This window comes from Arachis hypogaea, chromosome 1, assembly GCF_003086295.3.
Source record: "Arachis hypogaea cultivar Tifrunner chromosome 1, arahy.Tifrunner.gnm2.J5K5, whole genome shotgun sequence".
Taxonomy (NCBI): Eukaryota; Viridiplantae; Streptophyta; class Magnoliopsida; order Fabales; family Fabaceae; genus Arachis; species Arachis hypogaea.
This window is the reverse complement of record NC_092036.1, coordinates 104,606,361-104,630,050: the sequence shown is the minus strand read 5'-3', so window position 1 is coordinate 104,630,050 and position 23,690 is coordinate 104,606,361. Positions and strand designations below refer to the sequence as shown.

Here is a 23,690-nt window from a genome sequence, read left to right as displayed (position 1 = left end):
AAGTAGTTACACAAGAATTGTGTTGCATATATGGAGAAAAAACCGTTGGGACAGGCTTGAAAAAATAACACATCAAAAGTGGAGAGAACCTCTAAGATTAGCCACCAGTAATATTATTATATTATTGTTTTGTGAATGTGACACTTGTCCCTTCTTAAAGCTTTAGTGTCTTGCTTCTCTTAAACTTAATTTGTATTAAATTATTAAGAAATTTAGAGCTGATGAATACGTAGACGATAAGAGTAGGCTACCAACCTAATATACCTTAACTTCCCTTTCTAACTCCCAACTTCTTTTACTTCTGTTGCTTGCATTCCTTTGTCTGAAATACCCAATTTACCCCCTCAAATTTAATTTGAATTTTTTATGTGCCTATGTTGCCCTTCAAGAACAAACATCAATGAATAGCATTATTAGCTTTTAGCTATAACTATCAGCAGTACTATATAGAGTGAACATGGTAAATTATACTATTATTATTGATCGAACGGGAAATTAATGAAGGATAAAAAATGACAAGAAATATATAATTTGTAATAACTCTTTAGTACATCAACAATCGCCATAATTATTTGTCCTCGTCCTCCTATTAACTAACCTACAACCAAGTCGAATTTGTAGATAAATTAGGTTTTATTGATTTCCAACATAATTTTGAGAGCTAGCTCAAATCGATTTCACTAGATTAATTGAAAATGAGCCATCAAACCAATTTATTTTAAAATAAAAATAAATCGTAATAAATTAATTAAACATTGGAAAATCAATCAAAAGATCATTTAATCGATTAAATTGATTTAATTTTCTAATAATTAATTAGTTTAAAATAACAAAATATAAAAAAATTTAAAAAACATATATATTTATATATAAATATATTATATTATTATCTCAGATTGAGTTAAATTCTTAATTCTTTAAATTTTTAGTTTTATAAATTTAATTATTGGTTGGATTTTCAGCACCATGCCACCATGATTTGTTTTAGCTTTGATTGGCACATTATATGGTGTATAAATAATAAATTTGTCATTTCACAGATAGTAACACAAATTAAATTATTATTATTATTATAATAATAATTAAAAAGGGTCAAACCTAGAAGAAGGCAAAAGTGAAGTTTTAGGAAACTAGAGAGGGCATAGGTGGAATGAAGTGTGTTATTTAAAAGCGAAGGAAGAAGTGCCTCATTTCAAATGTGTGTTGGATCTCCATATTCCTATATATCTTTACGTAAACAAAAAACAAACACAAAACAAGAACCGCAAATTGAAGACGATGAGCTGCTGCATTGATATTATTCTTCGGTGCTGCTGCCACACCCTTATTTCTATGCTGATCCTGTTCCTCTTCATGGTTGGATCATCTAATGGAGAAGATATTAATAACAACCCTTTGTTTGAGTTTTCAAGCAGAGATGAAGTAGTGCAAATGAATGGCTATGGAGAGGAGAAGCTTTCCACTGTCCTCATCACTGGCTCCCTTAATTGTCAGCCCACTATTCCAGATCAATACCAACCTCATGCATGGCCAATACCAGGTACCCTTTACTTTCAATTAATCAAGTTTGTTTCTTATATTATATTCCACATTAATACATACATTATATATCAAATAAATAAGGTTATATATTAGGATCCTCCCGTCCTTAGATATGTTTTTCGTTAAGTGAAAATTTATATACAATTGTCTTCGTTGATAGTTAAAAACTATTAGATAATTTGTCAGAAGTTTGTTATCTAACAATTCTCGATTATCAACTTCACATAAAAATAACTGCACATAAATTTTTATTACTTTTTCATTATTTTATATATTGATGGAATCAAATTAAGATGAAAAGAATAAGTATTACATAGATAGGGCGGATAAGGTTCTTCTTAGCTTGCTATCTACGGTTTAAAAAATGGAAATGGAAAAGAAAAAGAATAAGAAGAATTGAAGAAGAAGGACCGTTATACTATTATTTTCCATGATAGACGAATTCGGCAGTTGGTGTTCCATTGTTTGGTGACAAACAAAATAAAGGTCTTGATTTACCGCCAAGTTGGTAAAATTTCTACTTCGGGAAATTAACGATTTAAAGATAAAGCTTTTTGTTTCATGTTTACTGATGAATCGCATTGGAGAATATTATTATTATTATTATTATTATTGCTGGCTGCTGAGATGTCTATGATTGATTGCAATACAAATGAAAAAGAAATAAAGATATATGGTGCCATTTAATTTTGAATAATGCATGAAAAGCCAACAATCTAAGGGAAAATTCTCTATTGTTATTATTATCATGATAGTGGCATCAAGGGAAATAATTAATTAGTTAATTATAACTAATGAGAAACAGATATATAATAAAAAATAAAAGGTTATTTTAAAGTGATGATAAATTTCACTCCCAATAAAGTGTGGTGCTATACACTCAAAATGTTAATGATATACTTTTAAATATCAGATAAAGAATGAATAGTTTATGATTTTGTAAAATATAGATTAGTATTTCACTGTGTGTGTGTGGTCATTTTAGTAGTTGATTGCTTTTCATGATAGGTTCAGGCGTGCTAGATATAGTTGTTAAAGCTCTATAATTTAACTAATTAAATAATGTAATAATATAGTATGTATTGATGTCTCTAACAAAAAAAAAAAAATAAGTAGTTGTACGTATATAGTATGTTATATGTTATAACATAGATACTATTAACTATTAAGTTATTATTAACATGCTTGCTGCTAAGTGCTAAGAGAAAGAAGTGAAATAGTAATGATAAAGGGAGAGTCTTGTTACAATATTCCATTATTTTTTATCCGATTTGGTAAAATTTTTGTTTTATTTTATGTTTGGTAAATCAAAAAGATAAAATATTTAACTTATGTTTGTAGTTTTTAAAATAAATGGATGCTTTTAAAAGTAATTAAGAATTAATTTTTTAAAATTAACTTATGCTTATTAAAATTAAAATGTTTAATATAACTTCATACATTAATTAATATTTAAATTTAATTTTTATATTAATGTCTATTATATTATAGTATTTTTAAATTTTAAAAATTATTTTATAAAATATATTTATTATTATTTATGTTTATTGAAAGTATTTTTAATTTAATTTACTAAATATAAATACTGTAATTTATAAAAAGGTTATTTTTTAAAATTAACTTTTATGTTATTTTTAAAAATTAAGGCTTTAATATGCACCTTGCATATATATTTACATTTTATACGTCGTATGTCTATTTGTATTTTCGTTTTCCTTTATATTTATTGAATGCTACATTTTGCCAACTATGTTATATCTACCATGTTTAATAACGAAAAATGATATGGCACTCAATCTCAAATTAATTAAATAATAGCGTGCCAAGATATATCATCAAATATAGGGATAATCTTTAAAATTGAGAAGCTTTCATCTCGATCTTCATAAGATAATCATTACATGCCAGCAGTAAGTAAAATATGTAATTAAAAGAGATAATTCGTCAAAGACAATGGATAAAAAATAATAATATATGAACAACACATGCATGTTTTGCATTGAGGAGAAAAGAACACCTTCTGCTATATATTTGATTTTGATCAATGTCATGGACCCATAGCACATTATATTGCTGAATATATATAAAATATGAATTATCATATATTAATACCTCATAAAAGAGGTCAAAATCAAGTTATATATTGCAAGCCAGCCATATGACTTTTAAGTTGACAAGGATGGTAATAGCTAATAATAAGGCTCCTAAAATTTTTTTAAGAATAATCTTACGTAATTAGTAAATACTATTATTTTTAGTTAGTACTTAATTAATAATAATTTAAAAAATTTACTTAAAAAATATATAATTTATATTTATATTTACTAAAATTTTATAAATAGATTAATATAGTTTATATTTATATACTTTTAAAATTTATATATATAAATTAATAAAATTTATTTATTAAAAATAATTTAATATTTATACTGATTAAATAATAAAAAAATATATTAAATATTACTTGCTCCAAAAATTTTCATTTTTCAATACTTTAGTGGTTCAATAATTTTGTACGAACAAAAAATTGATTCTTTTAATTTTTTTTAACAATTGAATAAGTAAAGTGTGATCTCTCATTATTAATTTTATAAATAAGACTAAAAATAAATATAAAAAAAATAATAAAAAATTAAATATCACACTTTACACTCTCAATTTTTGTTGAACAATTAAGAGGATCCATTCTTGTACGGACATGTATCATCTTTCTCACCTATTTGATATTTTGATTGAATTATTTAATATAACGTGTATTTATTCATATTTTGGCGATCACCTGTATAACTTTACACGAAAACATACATCTATCTTTTAGTAAGTAGCTATCTATAATTTGTTAATGCTAATTCTAAGATTCATATATATGCAGGAGCTTCTGTGGCTGTGAACTGCCACAGCAATGGGAGGAAGCGGAGAGGCAGAACGGCGGCGGTAGCAGTAGGCGTGACGGATGAGTTTGGAGATTTCATGGTGGAGCTGCCTTCCTACTTGCACGCAATTCCTAACTTGGAAAAGATATGCAGAGTGAAAATAAATGAGATTCCAAAGGGATCAATGTGTGGTGTGATGAACAAGAGACAGAAGAAGAAGCAGCAACTCAGCCTCACTTCCTTTGGGAATGGCATCCGTACCTACTCTGCCGGAGACATTAGGCTCCATCACGCACCATTCAAACACAGCAATTGAAGCCTTCGTTATTACTTACTTATATTATAATCATTCACATTTATTATTTGCATTGTTATATTAGTAACTAGTAAGCTAAGAGAGAGCACCCTATAGGATGGCGCTTTAGTCACAGTTATTGGGTTGCATTGCATGTCTTTTACAAAACCCTCCCATACATGGTACAAAAATGGCACCCTTCTTGTTGTTGTTGTATTTGTAAAATATATATACGTGCCTGCCTCATATTTGAGATTTTTGTTTTTTTTTTAAAATATTTTGGTCTTGAAGAAAATTATAGTGTCCTAAAATTGTTCAACAAAGAAAAACTAGTTAATGGAGTATTCACCTTAATGAAGCACAAGAAGTTCAACTAACATTATTACGGCAGAGCACAGCTCAACCAAATAAAAAAAAAAGGGAAAAGTCTCGGAAGCTATTAATTTTTTAAAAAGTTGGTCAGTATTTAACTATAAAAAAATTAAATAATTCTATACTATTAGATTTAATTTCACACTATTAAAAATATTATTAATGATCAATTAATAGTTACAAAATACAAAAATTACTTATCCCTAACACTCCTATAAAAAAAACTAACAACTGAAAAGTTAGCGAGATTTTTGAAAGTCTTATAGTCAGCAACAACAAATCAAAGAAACGTTACTATAATATATAGGTATGTTAGTCTATATTTCACTTGTTAAAATCAAATATAAAAGAATAGATCCCACCTCAATCAACTCGAATTTTGATAAATTCGACAATATTTTTGTAAACATTGAAGAATTCTCTGTTATATTATAGTCATATATCATAGTAAGGTGGGTTACAAATACTTTTAAGGAGTATTTATTTTTAAATATTGAAATTAAAATTGAGAGATTAAAATTTTATATTGTGTTTGGTGGTTTGAAATAAATTTTAGTATTGATCTACAAAATTTTAATTTCTTTATTAGTCTCTAAAAAAGAAAGATAGAGTCAAATCTAACTCTTAATATTTATATTTATCTTAAACTAAACATAATACTTAAACATAACTCAATCTAGTACATTTTATATTAAACACAATATAAAAACTTAATTTAGTTTTAGTCTCACAATCTCTATCCCTCAATTTACGTCTCTCAGTTTCAATCTCCTATCTAAACGCAATTTTATATTATATTTGTTGATTAATCCAATTACTCTATTGATTATACTTTGCATTATTTGATTACTTGAAAAAAAGATTGTAACTAAATAAGGTCAACATATGAGAGAGATAAATGAGGCTACTTTATAAATTAATTGTTACATTGTATTATTTTTATGCCATAAATATTAAATAAATGGACAAAAGTACATATGAAAGAGTTTAAGATGGACAAATATACATTCTAATTAATCAAAATACTCAATATACGTCCCAAAACTTGGTAATAATGGACAAAAATGACACGTCATTAGTGAAGTGTCATTAGTAAAGTTCTATTTCTATTAAGTTTAGTGCCTACGTGATTGTGTAGCGTGATAAAATAGACTCTTTAGTGAGGTTTATGTGAAAATAATCAAATTTGACAAATTAAAAGAAAAATTCTAAATAAAATTGGGTGCCCTAATTATACATCACTTTAACAAGTTATACAAACTCATCAAACCCAACATCCCAAATCAATGTACAAACTAATTATCAATGTCTTTTAGTTACAAATTCTAAATTTATTCTAACAATCAACTTCAACATCACCTTTATATTGGTATCATTGCTATTTCTCTCTTCATTGATATTTGCATGTCTTTCTATAGAGAATGAATCAGCATCAACCAAAATTTCTATTAACAATGAAGGCACAACAGTGTATACATATTTTATAATGTGAGTGTTGTAAGAACCATTTATCTGAATTTTTCACTGTTCGTAACTTTAATAGTATAGCATCCATGTTATGGTAGCATTTATCACTATTAAAAAGATGTTTCTTTTTGTTTCTCTTCGTCACACCTCCAACAGAAGATCCACCGATATTACTAAAGTTATTCTCCTCATATATTAGTTTTGATTTAATTTTGAACCTGGACTGAGTTTTACCTCTAATCTATCGATTTTGCAAGCCACTACAATTGAATTAAGAGATAGAGTTTATTTAGAAATTGGAATATCCAATTTTATTGGGAAGTTTTATTTTTTTTTAATTTATTAAATTAGATTATTTTCACTTAATTCTCACTAAAGAGTCCACTTTATCACCTCTTCATTCTATCCAATTAGACACTAAATTTAACGACAAGAAGCCCACTAATAATATGGTTTTTTTTTTTTCTATCCTTACTCATCTGTTGGGAATACAATAAATATTTTCGATCAATTAGAATGTATATTTGTCTATCTTAAAGTTTCATGTATTTTTTTATTCATTTACTCTATAAATACCATAAGATTAGGACAATTTCTTTTATTGTAGAAATCCTCGTGCAATACAATGGATGTGCATACCGGGTAAAAAAATTTAATATGAATTTGAAATTGATATATTTTTACTAAAATGGATCTGTTAAATGAAATATCTATATATGATATATATTAAGGGTGAACGTGGACCGGATCGGATCGGATATAGTCAAAATTTTGATTCAATTCGCACTAAAATTATCAAATTGGATCGGATTCAATATCCGTAGTTTTTAAGATTGGATCCGATCTGATCCGATCCACATGATCGGATCGAATCGGATATCAGATATATCCGCAAAACACAAAAATATTTTTAAAAACTTATTTTTATTAATATAATATCAATAAAATTTATTTTTTCTATTCTTTTAAATATGTTTACTATTAAAGTAATATTAAATATATTTTTATTAAATAATAAATTAAAATAATACAACATATATGATAATTATTAGTTGAAATAAAACATAAAAAGAATATTTATTTATTTATTTTTTATTTTTGCAGATACGCGGATATGCGATTACCAACACAAAATCCACAATCCGATCCGATCAATGTGCGGATCCCGATCCGATCCGAAAGTCTTGCAAATCGGATCCATATCCGCAATTTTCAAATCGGATTCGGATAAACACCGCGAATATACAGATCAGATACGATGCATGAGCACCTGACGCCGGGACGTCGCTTGGGCCACCAATCTTGGCGAGGTTAACAACCCCACTATGGTGAAAGTAGCCAAGAACCCACCTTGGTTGGCTAAGTCAAGGATGCACCTCTTACTCTCAAAGAGTTTAGAGAAAAATAAGCACACAGCTTATTTCAATATATAACTCAATCAATTCAACTCATAAACAAAAAGGGTACATACGCATATTTATACTAGTAGGGGAGGGGGAACCTTCATAACTCGGGCGATGTGGGACTAACTCATAACACAATATAATAATATATGTTAAACTAGACTACTTTAATTAATATTTCTAATAACCTAATAAATGCTCCTATATCATTCTTCTTGGGTTGGAAAGGGTTCCTACATTATCCTCTTTGGGTTGAAAAAGGCTCATCTTGTATTGGCAAAACATTCCATTGGTGAGTGTAATTGAAAAATGTGAAAAGACATAGCTCAGCTTGATTCTTTTGACCATCTACATGTTGTAACGGAGTTAATACGATCTTCTTGCCATCTTTGATAAAGGAGTATGTATTTTTGAAACCATCATGAATAGCTCGACGATCATATTGGCAAGGACGTCCTAACAGTAAATGACACGCGTCCATCGGAATGACGTCACACCATACTTTATCCTTGTATTTGCTTCCCATAGAAAATTGGACACAACATCGCCTTGTTACTTTAACTTCATTCTCCTTTTTTAACCAATGCAACTTGTAAGGATGAGGATGTAACTCGGTTGGAAGCTTCAGTTTGTCTACCATATAATTTGAAACAACATTTTCACAACTTCCGCTGTCTATGATGACCTTGCAAACCTTCTCTTCAACAGTGCATCTTGTGTGAAAGATGTTGTGGCGTCGCCAACTCTCATCTTCTATTACCCTTGCAGTATTCAAGTTTCGACAAACTACTAAAGCTTCTCCACAATCGGGTGGAACTTCTTCAATAACATAGTCAACCTCACCTTCCTCCTCTTTCTCCTGAATTGGTTCTTCATTAACCTCTTTCTCGACAAGAGTGATAACCCTTCGGTTTGGACAATCAGCAGTAATATGCCCAAAACCTTGACATTTGAAACATTTTCTACCTGATGATCCACGCTCCTTGTTGCCCTTAAAAATTCCTGTCTTCACTTGTTGAATATCAAGGATGACTTCTTTGTCCTTCGGCGACTGAGTGTTATTCCTCTGTGTTCTTTGCTTTTCAATTTTTAATGACAGCCTAATGACATCATTCAAGATCCAATATGGTTGCAGCTGAACGACATCTGAAATTTCTGTGTTCAGTCCTCCAAGATAACAAGCAATTGTTTGTTCTTCAGGCTCTTGAATGTCACAATTCATAAGCAGCTCTTCGAAGTCAATTATATATTCTTCCACAGATAACGACTTTTGCCTCAAATTATGAAATTTAATGAATGTGTCTTGTCTGTAATGTTCAGGAAGGAACTTGCATTTGAGCTCATGACGCATTTTTTCCCATGTCTTGATCTTTCTTCTTCCTTCTCTTTCTCGCTGACGCTTGAGATTCTCCCACTAAACTGACGCATGCTTCTTCAACTTGGTTGCTACAAGATTCACGCGCTTGTCGTCTGGAATGTCTTTTAACTCGAACACTCTTTTTACTGTGCAAAGCCAGTCGATGAAATCATCTGGTTGGAGTCTCCCTTCAAACTCAGGAACATCAACTTTGATTCCTAAGTCTTTACCTTTGTGAGTCATGTTATATCGTGCTCTTCGTGTGGACAAATCTTCAGACGAAGAAGAATAATGAAATGGATTTGCATTATCTTCTTCACTAGAAGAATTGTCATCACTCTGCCTGCCATGATTATTTTGAGCAGCTTCATGTTTTGCAAGTTGCTCTTGCAACTCCTTAACTTGACGACATAATTTGAGTAGTTCTACGCTTTGGAGCCATCTTTTACTACTATGCAATGAGGTTGATGCTTGGTGTCGATGTTATGATGATGCACAATGATGATGGGAATGCACCAATGATGATGGGAATGAATGATAATCACCAACAAAAAGGCATAAGAAAAAAAAAGAACAATTTTACTGGAGCAAGTCAACGACCGACCTTGCTCTGATACCAAACTGACGCCAGGACGTCGCTTGGGCCACCAATCTTAGCGAGGTTAACAACTCCACTATGGTGAAAGTAGCCAAGAATCCATTTTAGTTGGCTAAGCCAATGGTGCACCTCTTACTCTCAAAAAGCTTAGAGAAAAATGAGCACACAACTTATTTTAATATATAACTCAATCAATTCAACTCATAAACAAAAAAGGTACATACGCATATTTATACTAGTAAATGAAGGAAAACCTTCATGACTCGAACGATGTGGAACTAACTCATAACACAATATAATAATATATGTTAAACTAGACAAATTTAATTAATATTTTTAATAACCTAATAAATACTCCTGCATGAGCACCTAGTTATATTTCTTTTCGCAACTTGCAAACATAGCTAACACAATTCGCAGATGGTGAAAAGTAACTATTGATCTAGAAGTTTTTTTTTTTTTTCTCAAATTGTGAAAAGTATAATTATTTTTTGAAACCCACTTTACAAATTGAAAAAAACTTTCCATCAGTTCATGTTTTTCACAAATGGCAAAAAAACTGCTGCTAGCACAGACACATATCTCCTACCAATGGCCAATATTAGTGGATTATATTAATTTCGTTTCTATATAGAAATTAATTTCTGGACAGTTTCCGTCCGTGAAGCGCTTTATTTGAAGAAGAATGTCATGTGAGGTGACGTTCCGATCAATTAAGAGTCAATAAAGTAAGCATATTTGCATAAAGAAGTAATGAAACAAAGGAAGTAAGGAAGAAAGCATGGATCTATAAGCATAGCCCAATATAGATCCAATCATAATCCCATGGACCTACGGGATTTGGATCCTGGACTGCTGCCTCGCCCCATACATATAGCCTTTTCTAAACTGAGGACAACACATCTTATTAACCCTTTTTATTCATGTAAAAAAAAACCTTTTATTTTTTATTTTATTTCACAAGTAAAGTTGATCATTTATATATTTGGGTGATGAATACAATACAACACTAGAGATAGATCTTTCTTCTTCAAAAGAATATGTATAATCTTACCAAAAAAAACAAGAATATGTTTAATCAAAATAACGATTCAAATATAAAGATGGAAATTTAAATTAAAATAAATAACGTTGTATATATATGTATATAGATATTATTTTTTGTATATTTTTATCAAAAATAAAAAATTACTTTTTATATATAAAATAAAAAAATAATATTCCAAATCGATTCTTAAAAAATTTGTAGTCAAATAACTTAATTTTCAAAAAATTTTAATCACCAAATTAATATTTAATTTTTTATTTAGTTAGATATATCAATTTTAACGTTAAATTTTAATAAAATATTAGATAAATCACTCTATGTAAACTAACAATGTGATAATTAATTTGTATAATAAAATAGAAATTTAAAAACTAATTTGATAATTAAATTTGTGAAAGATGAAATTATTGGAGGAAAATTGCTATAAAAAGAAAGGAGGTGTGGTGAATGGTGATGCGAGGGAGGAGAGGGAAAACTACCAGCTGCCCCCTTAGCAGTGGCTCCAATGGATCCCGACACCAACAGATGCATAGTATACCATACCAGTACATGATGTGATGACGTCACCACAATGATCGCCATGTTCCTAACTCGTCGGAGAATTTTTCTAATTATTACTCCTTTTTTCCCACTCTCCAAGTGCTTCTTTTAAAGTTCCATTTTTATTCGCAGAATAATAATCACATTCTCGTATTAGTATATTACTCATCACTCATCACGTCGATTCTTCTCTTCCCACCATGGGGAATGTGAATGTCAATAATCATAATAATAACGGTGCTACTCATTCAGAAGAAGACGACGAAGACGATGAAGCTTCTTCTTCGGGTACTCTTCCCACACCTCCCACCGAATTGATGGGTCAATCTCCACCCACAAGCCCCAGAGCTACCCATTCTCCCTTCATCTTCGCTCCTCAAGTAAGTTCCCTTTTTCTCCCTTTAATTCTTTATTATTGGGATTTATCTAAAACCCTTTTTCAAATCATGTAGATTGTCCATATCATTTATTAGCAATTCACACAGGTTTTCATTCAATGTTTTCCTTCCCACTCGTTACAATTTGGGACCTAAATTTTGCACTAAGCTCAGACAGACTTTGTTTTCTGCGCATACCACCTGTTTGATGCAAGTCCTGATGTCGATAACCAAGTTTCTAACTTCTAAAGCTCTTTTTATTTTGTTATTTCATTTAATACTTTACAGTTCCACTAATTCCTTCACCATGTGGTGGTGATTTTTGGGTAATTTGATCACTGGAACAAGAGAGGAGGTGAGGTCCATGACATGCTAACCTATGGACCTAAGACTTGGTATTGGCGGCCAATATCACTGTATGGAACCAAACTAAAATTTGCTGAGTGGGAAGCAAGTTGCTTATGGTATTGGTCTATTGGAATTGTTTTTTTAAGGACAGCGTTATAAACAGCTTTCTAGATTCTTGTCCGAATCAAGAATAAATTGTGCTGTCCCTTCCTTGCCCAAGTTGGGGACAGTACTGATTGTGATACTTGAGCTTTCGCAGTTTTCATTATCTGTAATTTATGCTGTTGTACCATTTGGTTTCTACCCTCTTCTAAACTTTGTTCTTGATTTTGTTCCTTTTGAGTACAGGTTCATGTTATAGGTGTGGTCCTTGTTTTATATATTGTTATTGAGAATCTATGTTTCATCATTTGACAATCATTTCCTTTTCTTTTCATAGGCTCCGGTGGTTCCACTACAGAGACCAGATGAGATGCATATTCCAAGTCAATCCTGGTTGCAATCTACCTCAGGGTATGAAGACATGTACAGTGAACTCGGAATTCCAACAATGATTACCTGGAGTTATGGTGGGAAAGAAGTAGCTGTGGAAGGGTCATGGGATAGTTGGAAAACAAGGTTTGGAAACTCTGGTATCATCATGTTTTTCTTCAAAGGCTGTTGTAACTTGGTCAGATTCTGATGTTCCTTGTTGATCAGAATACCATTGCAGAGGTCAGGGAAAGACTTCACAATAATGAAGGTACTGCCTTCTGGTGTTTACCAATATAGATTTATTGTGGATGGACGGTGGAGGTACACTCCGGACTCGCCATGGACACAAGATGATGCAGGGAATGCTTACAATATCTTAGACTTGCAGGTATTATTATTGACAGTGTTAAATTGCAGTCAAACTTGGTATATAACGATCACCATCTGCATAGAAAACATTGTTAATATCAAATTTATGGTAAAGTGGAGCTTTGTTTCGATAACATGATAATTAATGGCATGTGCACATTTCACAAAGTAAATGCCTTGCGATCAAGTTCTAAAAGGGCTAGCCTTTTCATTTTTCAGATTCAATAACCTAGGATTTGTGCAATTTTGTTCCATGAGGGACTATGAATCATTTGTTCATTTACCTCCCCCCCCCCCCCCTCAATAATACATAACAGAATTGTATTTAACATTGAACGGCCTTGAACAGAATACATGATTTATGATGCTATACCACAAACAGTTGTCACTACCTATGACTAAGAGAATTGGTTAATTATCTTATATCAATAACATGTTGCTTCGTATTTTTCTTTTTAAAATGTAACTAAGCATAAGTTATGATCACTGGCTAGCTAACCTTTTAATGTGGATGGAATGGTTTCTGTTATAGTTTCTGTCGTTACACAAATTGTTGTTATTCCAATTTTATGCAGCTCCATATTTTTCAATTATTTTCATGGCACTATAGTAGTAACTCAGAAATGGTTGCAGTAAAGGTTTACAATTTCTGGCAGTGGTATGTCTAAATCAAGACACATTATTTTGTTTGATATATGCAGGATTATGTTCCTGAGGACATTGAAAGCATCTCTAGTTTTGAACCTCCTCAATCACCAGACTCAAGTTATAGCAGTTTACAGCTTAGTTCTGATGATTATGCAAAGGAACCACCATTGGTTCCCCCACACTTGCAAATGACATTGCTAAATGTTCCAGTGACAAATATGGAAACGCAACCTCCTATGTCAAGACCTCAACATGGAGTGCTCAATCATCTTTACATGCAGAAAAGAAAGAGCACTCCTTCAGTGGTTGCGCTTGGCACAACGCATCGGTTTCTTGCCAAGTACGTCACTGTGGTGCTGTACAAGTCTCTGCCGAGGTAAAACATGAATGACATGGAGTATAGTCTTCAATAGAAGCTTAAAGTAAAGTATCATACACCTATAAGAAAGAAATGCTTAGTCCTCGATAAGGGCCAATATAAGAATGTAGATATTGTATCACATATTATGCAGTTGCTTGATGGTGATTTGTCAGACTATTTAAATCGGCATCCTTACATATATGGTGATGGTGAAGCGTTTCTCTAAGAATTTTTGTTGCACATTAAAAAAGAAGGAAAATAATTTATTACATGTTCTTTAATTTATTCTTATGTCCACGGCCACGAACACGTAGTTGGAACTTGGAAAATCAGTTTTACATTGTAGCCGATATCGACGAAGAATACGTTTTCATTGGTTATATGGTACTTTTGATAGGTGATTGAGCATGTTATTAGGAATGCCTTTGTCAATCTATGAAACGGGTTTCAAATGTTTGTTAATACAAAGAGTTTAAATATCTACTTAATATACTAAAATTGGGTTTTCCCCTAATTGATGAAAGTGAGGTGTCACTTTCTCGTGAACCCATTTTCCCTCCAAAATGAATGCATTTAATGAATAATGCATAATTATACTAATTTAGGAAAATATCTTTATTTTAATTATATAAAATCAATATTTAATGCATTATTAAACTACTTATCAATTATTGATAAAAAATATTTTTAATTATTTTAATGAATAATGCATAATTATATTAATTTAGGAAAATATCTTTATTATAATTATATAAAATCAATATTTAATGCATCATTAAACTAATTATCAATCAAAAATATTTTTAAATATTTTAATTATATATTCATTTTAATTATATTCATATCCTTCTAATTCTTATTCATTATCCAATGATTTTATTAGTGGCAAGTTGTTAACCCATTTATATTGATAATAATATTAATTTTATTAGGATAAATATCAAATTCTATTCCTAATATAAAAATATAAAATTTAATTCCTTCCATTTTTATTTTACCACTATAAAAGACCATGTATGCTATAGAAAAAAATATCATTCGTTTACCAATTACTCTTTCATTTGATAGCTTTTACAACAATTCTTTTTCTTCCTATGAGGCGTCGTTGCAAGAAGACAACTATCGTGGATACAAACTACCACACTCTCCAACTTTCGTGCTCATCATTCGGAGCTCTATAAGATATGCTATCTATGAAGTATTTATAGACCATGGTATTATCATGTATGCATAAATAAAAAATGTTTCATATTTAAATTTAAGTCATTACCTATTTGTGATATATTGTAGTGTGAAATTACTTTCAATATATATTGTGTAATGATATTATGTTCTAATTTAAACTTTTACTTTAGAACTGTATTATAATTTTATCTCATCATTTTTTCTTAAATATCAAGTTGACGTATTTTTATTTATTATTATTATTATCGAAACGGATGTGATATGAAATGTACAAAAAAAACTCTCACATTCAATTTATTTTATTGTAGTCTTCTGTCTATTCTATTTATTTTTATTTTCTTCTTATTCGTTTTATTTTCTTTTTAAATATTATATACTTTATTATAATTTATACCAATCTACTTCTACTTAATATACTAAAATTGGGTTTTCCCCTAATTGATGAAAGTGAGGTGTCACTTTCTCGTGAACCCATTTTCCCTCCAAAATGAATGCATTTAATGAATAATGCATAATTATACTAATTTAGGAAAATATCTTTATTTTAATTATATAAAATCAATATTTAATGCATTATTAAACTACTTATCAATTATTGATAAAAAATATTTTTAATTATTTTAATGAATAATGCATAATTATACTAATTTAGGAAAATATCTTTATTATAATTATATAAAATCAATATTTAATGCATCATTAAACTAATTATCAATCAAAAATATTTTTAAATATTTTAATTATATATTCATTTTAATTATATTCATATCCTTCTAATTCTTATTCATTATCCAATGATTTTATTAGTGGCAAGTTGTTAACCCATTTATATTGATAATAATATTAATTTTATTAGGATAAATATCAAATTCTATTCCTAATATAAAAATATAAAATTTAATTCCTTCCATTTTTATTTTACCACTATAAAAGACCATGTATGCTATAGAAAAAAATATCATTCGTTTACCAATTACTCTTTCATTTGATAGCTTTTACAACAATTCTTTTTCTTCCTATGAGGCGTCGTTGCAAGAAGACAAATATCGTGGATACAAACTACCACACTCTCCAACTTTCGTGCTCATCATTCGGAGCTCTATAAGATATGCTATCTATGAAGTATTTATAGACCATGGTATTATCATGTATGCATAAATAAAAAATGTTTCATATTTAAATTTAAGTCATTACCTATTTGTGATATATTGTAGTGTGAAATTACTTTCAATATATATTGTGTAATGATATTATGTTCTAATTTAAACTTTTACTTTAGAACTGTATTATAATTTTATCTCATCATTTTTTCTTAAATATCAAATTGACGTATTTTTATTTATTATTATTATTATCGAAACGGATGTGATATGAAATGTACAAAAAAACTCTCACATTCAATTTATTTTATTGTAGTCTTCTGTCTATTCTATTTATTTTTATTTTCTTCTTATTCGTTTTATTTTCTTTTTAAATATTATATACTTTATTATAATTTATACCAATCTACTTCTATTTAATATACTAAAACTGAGTTTTCCCCCAATTAATGAAAGTAAGGTGTCACTTTCTCGTGAACCCATTTTCTTTCCAAAATGATTACACTATTTGTCTCTTTTAAATTTATTTTTAAAAATTATCTTTAATTGATATAATTATATTATAATTAGTATGTAATGAATGATACATAATTATACTAATTTAAGATAATTTCTTTATTATAATTATACTAATCTCTTTTAAATTTATTTCAAAAAATTATCTTAATTATAATTATATAACAATATTATACTTAGCATTTAATGAATAATTCATAATTATACTAATTTAGAAAAATATCTCTATTATAATTATATAAAATCAATAATTAATGTATTATTAACCTAATTATCAATCAAAAATATTTTTAACTATTTTAATTATATTGATTTTAATTATATTGGTATAATTCTATTTTTTATTTATTATCCTAAAATTTTATTGATGACAAGTTATTATCTTAAAGGTGACCTATATAATAATAATAATAACAACAAAAAGATAAAAAATTATATTTTAGAGAAATATAACTTGATTATGAATAATTGGTTATTAATAATGATAATTATATGATTAATTTTTAGTAATCATTAAATATATTTAATATAAATAACTAAATTTAATTAGTTAACAAATGAAAGAAAATATTATTACACAATTATAGAATATATATATATATATATATATATATATATATATATAAATAACTAATTAATATTAATGATAATTCAATATATATATATATATATATATATATATATATATATATTAATAACCAATTTAATATTAATAACGATAATTATCCTTATTATTCAATAATAATAATAATAATAATAATCTTTTTTTTATTAAAATATTCATCTAATTGAATTAATATAAATATTTAATAAAAATAAAAGATAGAATTTTTGCTTTAAAGGATAATACAATCGAATATTCTTGAAGATTTTAAAGTTGTGAGTATATATTCTTCCTATATTAATATACGCATGCATGTTACTTCATTTTTTTCATAAATGAAAAATAACATTTATCCGTTAAATTTGTTAGTTACTCAACCGATTCATCTTATTTATTGTGATTGAGATTCATATATAATCATAAAGATTTTTTTTCCTCCATTAATTTTAGTAAAGAAATTCATGACATAAAATAAATTAAAATAAAGTCAGTATCTACTTTTTTCTCAATATTTTTTATATTTACGGTAAATATTAAATATAAAAAAAGAAAAAAATATTAATTATTATCACTTTTATTTATTTATATTCATAATTAAATTTAATATAATTATAGTAAGTCTCTATAATTATAACAATTTATATCTGTTACATATATAGCAATTATATTATATATAATTATATATCTCCTCTTTTATATATACTTAGCAAATATTTCTATTTATATAATCTACTTAATATATTAAAATTGAGTTTTTTCTCAACTAATGAGAGTGAGGTGTGAATTCCTCATGAATTCATTTTCCCTCCAAAATGAATGCATTTAATGAATAATGCATAATTATACTAATTTAGGAAAATATCTTTATTATAATTATATAAACTCCATATTTAATACATTATTAAACTACTTATCAATTATCAATAAAAAATATTTTAATAATAATAATAATAATAATAATAATAATAATAATAATAATAATAATAATAATAATAATAATAATAATAATAATAATAATAATAATAATATACTTCTACTTAATATACTAAAATTGTATTCTTCCCTAACTAATTATAGTGAGGTGTCAATTTTTCATAAATTCATTTTTCTTCTAAAATGAAAGCACTATTCTCTCTTCTAAATTTATTTTAGAAAAATATCTTTATTATATTTATATTACAATTAACATTTAATGAATAATGTATAATTATACTAATTTAGGAAAATATATTTATTATAATTATATAAAATTAATATTTAATGCATTATCAACTAATGAAAGCAAGGTGTCAATTCTTCATGAATTTATTTTTTCTCCAAAATGAAAGTACTATTCTCTCTTCTAAATTTATTTTAGAAAAATTAAAATTCCATGCTGAATATAGGTGGCAAGTTAAAAAAAAAAAAGCAAGTTCATAGAATCAAATCATATTTCTATAACATATATAAGAATATATATTTTCATTAAATAAAAATTGAATTTCTGCACTTCATGACGGGCGTGACATACTTTTTTATAATTAGCGTGTTTCTTAATTTATTTTTTATAACTCATTGAATACAATTTATTACAGTAAATTAATTATATCAACTAATTGATTTGATTAGGTATTTAAATATTACACGATTTATTATAATTTATATCAATCAAATAATTGTAATTTATTATATCAATTTTTTTAATTCATTAATTTATAAGGTACATAATAACATAGATAATTTGTTACTTATACTGATTAAATACAATAAATACATATTAATTTAGTTAAAAAAAATCATTGTCTCCTATCTTTTTCTATTTATTTTTTTTAATTCAATAAATCCAATCAATTATAATAAATTAATTATATCAACTAATTAATTCATCAATTATTTTTTAATTTATTTTTTGAATTCAATAAATCAAATAAAATTAATTATACTAATTATTTGTATTGACTAATTGATTTGATTAATTCTTAAAAATATTTTTATTTAATTTATTTTATTTATTTAAATATAACTAATTAGTTAATTAATTTTATTAGGATAAATATCAAATTCTATTTCTAATATAAAAATGCAAAATTTTATTCATTCTATTTTTATTTTACCATTATAAAATTAAAGACCATATATGCTAGAAGAAAATACCATACATTTACCAATTACTCTTTCATTGGATATCAAGTGTGATATAAAATTTATAAAAAAAAAAAACTTACATTCAATTTATTTTATTATAGTCTTCTATTCTTCTATTTTTTTATTCATTTTATTTTCTTTTTAAATATCATATAATTTATTATAATTTATACCAATTAATTAATTATAATTGATTATATCAGTTAGTTTAATTCATTAATTTATAATATACATGATAAAATAGATCATTTGTTACTTATACGTTTATTTTTCTAAAATCTAAATCTGAATAATTATATTTTCAGTTTTTATTATGAACAAAATATTATTAATAATGAATAATAATTAACCACTCATACTTTTAATCAAAGTGTTTGTATGATTGTTATATTATTAATATTAATTATTGATTATTTTTTCATAAATAAATTATATTATAATTTTATGTTAGTTCATAATTGATTAATGATTAATGTTCATGAAGCTATGTTACTCTAAATTTTATATTTTATAAATATTTTATTTAAATATAATTTTTAACATAAAAATGTATTATTTTTAATAATATCATAATTTTATATTTTTTAATTATTCTAAATAAATATTTTATCAAATACTAATTAAAGTCATTCTTCCATTTGCTTTTACTAATCTATTTTCTAACTATTATATAAAATTAAAATCGTATTAATGAATTTAATATTAAAATTAATTTGGCTTTTTATTATTTAGAGTGTTTTTGAATCAATAATTTTATACTCTTTATTTTTTTTTCAGTTTCATTTTTGAGTTTTAATTTAGTACTCAAAGATAGTGAAATTCCATTGATGCGAAAATAAAGTTACAAAAGGATTCATAGGGTAGAATAAGTAAAATAATGTGATACCCACATTGCAACATCCAAATGAAACAACTTAAGATCTAAAATATTTATCTTTCTCTTTTTCGCCATCTATTATATTATCTATTCTATCTATTCTATTATATAAAAATCGAACTTTTACCTTTAACGATAGAATCAACGTAAGATGCTTCTACTTTATTTTGTTTAACTCATTAAAGTCAATTCGTTATGATGAATTAATTATATCAACTAATTCATTTGAATATATATTTAAGTATCACACAATTTAAAATTATGTATATTAATTATTTGATTTAATTTTTATGATATATAAATTTAAGGAATAAATTAAAATAAGATAATTTATTACTTATTTAAATTGAATACAACAAACATAAATTAATTTAGTTAAAAATTTATTATTTTCTAATCTTCTATACATAAAAATGACAAAACAAAATTATAAAAAAAAGTTTTTTTTCACTTTTGCTATTTTAGTTTTATTTTCTTTGTTTTTTTATGTATAATTTTATTTTATATTAACTTTATTGATTTAATAATAAAATATACTCATATTAATTCTATCATATAATAATATATTTTTCTCCTATATTAATCAAAGAAGGGATAAGTATTGTTTTGGTCCCTCACGTTGAGGGTCAGAATCGAACCCGTCCCTAACGTAATTTTCGATTTAGAATCATACTTAACTTTTTTTTGTATTAAAATCGTCCTTTTAATTTTTTTAGACAAAAATACCCTCACCAATACCAGCATAATTACGTCCTCTACCAGCACCACCACTACCACCACAACCACCACCAACACCACCACCCGCACCACCACTAACACCAACACCAACAACAACACCAACACCAACACCACCACAACCACAACCACCACCAACCACCACCACCACCGCCACCAAGACCACCACAAAAAAGCAGAAAACAACACCAAACAGAAACAGAAATAACACCACACAGAAACAGAAAGCAAGAAAGCAGAAGCAAGGCGTGAGGTGGAGGCGGAGGCGGCTAGGCGTGAGGCGGCAGAAGCGAGGCGAAGGCGGCGATGTGAGGCGGTGAGGTGGAGGCGGCAGAAGCGAGGCGGAGGCGGCGACGTGAGGCGGTGAGGCGGAGGCGGCGAGGCGTGAGGCGGAGGCGGCGAGGCGGACTCCAACGGCAATGGCTCGCCGTCCCTCTCCCCCCTTTCCCCTTCCCCCTCCTCCTCCCCCTCTCCCCGCGTCCATTCCCCCTTCCCCCTTCCGCCACCGTCCCCCTTCCCCTTTCCCCTTCCCCCCACCCCGAACCCGCGTCCCCTTCATTTTCTTCCTCTTCTTCTCCGGCTTCTTCCACTTCCCCTCCTCCCTCTCTTTGCTGCCGGCACCGTCCCCCCGCTGTCCCCCCTCCCCCTTCCCTTTCCCCCTTCCCCCTTTGTAAACCCTTTTCTCCCCCCAACACGTTTTTTTTAATTTTATAATCTACTTAATATACTAAAATTGGATTTTCCCCCAACTACTAAAAGTGACGTGTCGATCTCTCATGCCTCCGTTTTCCCTCCAAAACGAATAAATTTTTTTTCTATTCTAAATTATTTTATTGTAATTATATTATAATTAATACTAAATGAATAATATATAATTATACTAATTTAGCAACATATCTTCATTATAATATCGAATCAATACTTAATGCACTATTAAACTACTTATCAATTATCAATTAAAAATACTTTTAATAATTTTAATGATAATAATAATATCAATAATAGTAATAATAATAATAATAAATCTTTGTTATTCGATTCACGTATATCAAATAATTTTTCTAAATTATTTTATAAAAAATATCTTTAATATAATTATATTGTAATTAATATTTAATGAATAATATATAATTATACTAATTTAGAAACATATCTTCATTATAATTGTATCAAATCAAAATTTAATGCATTATTTAAAAATTACCTTAATAATAGGTAATTTACATATTTATTTTTGTTTTATTAAAGTCTATATATAGTGTTTTCCTGTGGTACATGAATCTAAATTTGAGATTCAATTCATAATTTTATATTTAGTGTTTTTTTTACTACTTCATAGAATAAGAACGTATTCTTCGTTTTTTTTATTGAAGTTGATCCTTTTAAGGTATAATTTATAGTTTTTTATAATATTTTTTTATATATTCATTCTATTATATTATTCTTTTGATAATTTTTTATTTGTTGTTACTCTAAGTTATTCTTATCGTCTAATGTTCCAGTTCGATTGTCTTTTGCCACAATCATTTACAATGCATCACATCCATAAAATACTTCATCGAGTTGTCTTTACTGATTCTGGTTCCAACTACATGGTTGTAAGCGTTCAGTTTTGCTAAATTCATGACAAATTCAGATATGCAATTTCAACGATCGGTAATATATTTAAATTTTCTTAGTTTAAGTTGTTCGTTATTAGAATAATTTTTTAACATATTTTGATTTTTTTTCAGAAATTACCAGCTTTCTTTTGCATGCATGCAATGCCATTGAGGGAAATAAGAGTTAGTTTGGTTTCTCGGTGTGGTAATTCTATACCTTGCCGCATTGCATGGATAGCGAATGATGAAGCTTATCTAACAAGAGGATGGTCTGATTTTGCACGAATTCTAAATATTGAAACTTACGATGTTATTTCAGTTGGTTGTCGTTACAAGAATGATTCTATACTATACGTGACTAAGGACTAAAATAGGTTCAATATTGTTTAGGTAATTTGGTTTTACTATTAGTATTTGATTAAATTATAATTATAGAATTTTAAATTATTGCCTTAATTTATATATTACGATTATTTTTTGTGGATGTGCTATTTTTAAATAATTTAATAAAATAAAGTAGTGTCAGTTATTATTAAGTTTATTTTTATCCTTTATTTCTTTATTTGTATTTTCATTATATTTGACAAAAAATAAACCTACACATATATTAAATCGTTGACCTAAAGACAATTTATTTGCTAATAAAAACAGATTTTATTTATAATTGGAATAAAACTTATTTGCCAATAATCAGTGGATAAAATTAAAATTACACCTGTGTCATATAATTATAATTGATTAATTGGTATAAAATGAAATTATACCCGTGTCATGAGTAATAATCTAAATAATTATATCTTAACAAAATATAATTTGAAATAATTTATAAACAATTATCTTAACAAAAATAATTATTTAATAATTGATTTAAAAATC

At 27.5% G+C, this 23,690-nt stretch overlaps 2 protein-coding genes across 2 annotated transcripts; both read left to right on the top strand.

Annotated features, from left to right (window-relative positions):
- The first annotated feature begins 1,206 nt into the window (after positions 1–1,206).
- LOC112706431 (uncharacterized) lies at positions 1,207–4,963 on the top strand. The gene is made up of 2 exons (XM_025757731.2): positions 1,207–1,540; positions 4,415–4,963. The coding sequence occupies exons 1-2, from the start codon at positions 1,279–1,281 to the stop codon at positions 4,729–4,731; spliced, it is 579 nt and encodes a 192-aa protein (XP_025613516.1). The 5' UTR covers positions 1,207–1,278; the 3' UTR covers positions 4,732–4,963.
- Positions 4,964–11,364: 6,401 nt separating this feature from the next.
- LOC112706423 (SNF1-related protein kinase regulatory subunit beta-2) lies at positions 11,365–14,301 on the top strand. Its single transcript, XM_025757725.3, has 4 exons — positions 11,365–11,875; positions 12,660–12,838; positions 12,920–13,082; positions 13,765–14,301. Exons 1-4 carry the CDS (start codon positions 11,696–11,698, stop codon positions 14,089–14,091), a joined length of 849 nt encoding a protein of 282 aa, XP_025613510.1. The 5' UTR covers positions 11,365–11,695; the 3' UTR covers positions 14,092–14,301.
- The last annotated feature ends 9,389 nt before the right edge of the window (positions 14,302–23,690 follow it).

What these genes read in the sequence shown, in the direction of transcription:
- LOC112706431 (XM_025757731.2), top strand. Translation starts at nt 1,279, where the DNA reads ATGAGCTGCTGCATTGATATTATTCTTCGGTGCTGCTGCCACACCCTT. An exon ending in TCATGCATGGCCAATACCAG is followed by an intron (nt 1,541 to 4,414) that starts GTACCCTTTACT and finishes ATATATATGCAG; the next exon opens with GAGCTTCTGTGGCTGTGAAC.
- LOC112706423 (XM_025757725.3), top strand. Translation starts at nt 11,696, where the DNA reads ATGGGGAATGTGAATGTCAATAATCATAATAATAACGGTGCTACTCAT. An exon ending in CCTTCATCTTCGCTCCTCAA is followed by an intron (nt 11,876 to 12,659) that starts GTAAGTTCCCTT and finishes TTCTTTTCATAG; the next exon opens with GCTCCGGTGGTTCCACTACA. An exon ending in TGGGATAGTTGGAAAACAAG is followed by an intron (nt 12,839 to 12,919) that starts GTTTGGAAACTC and finishes CTTGTTGATCAG; the next exon opens with AATACCATTGCAGAGGTCAG.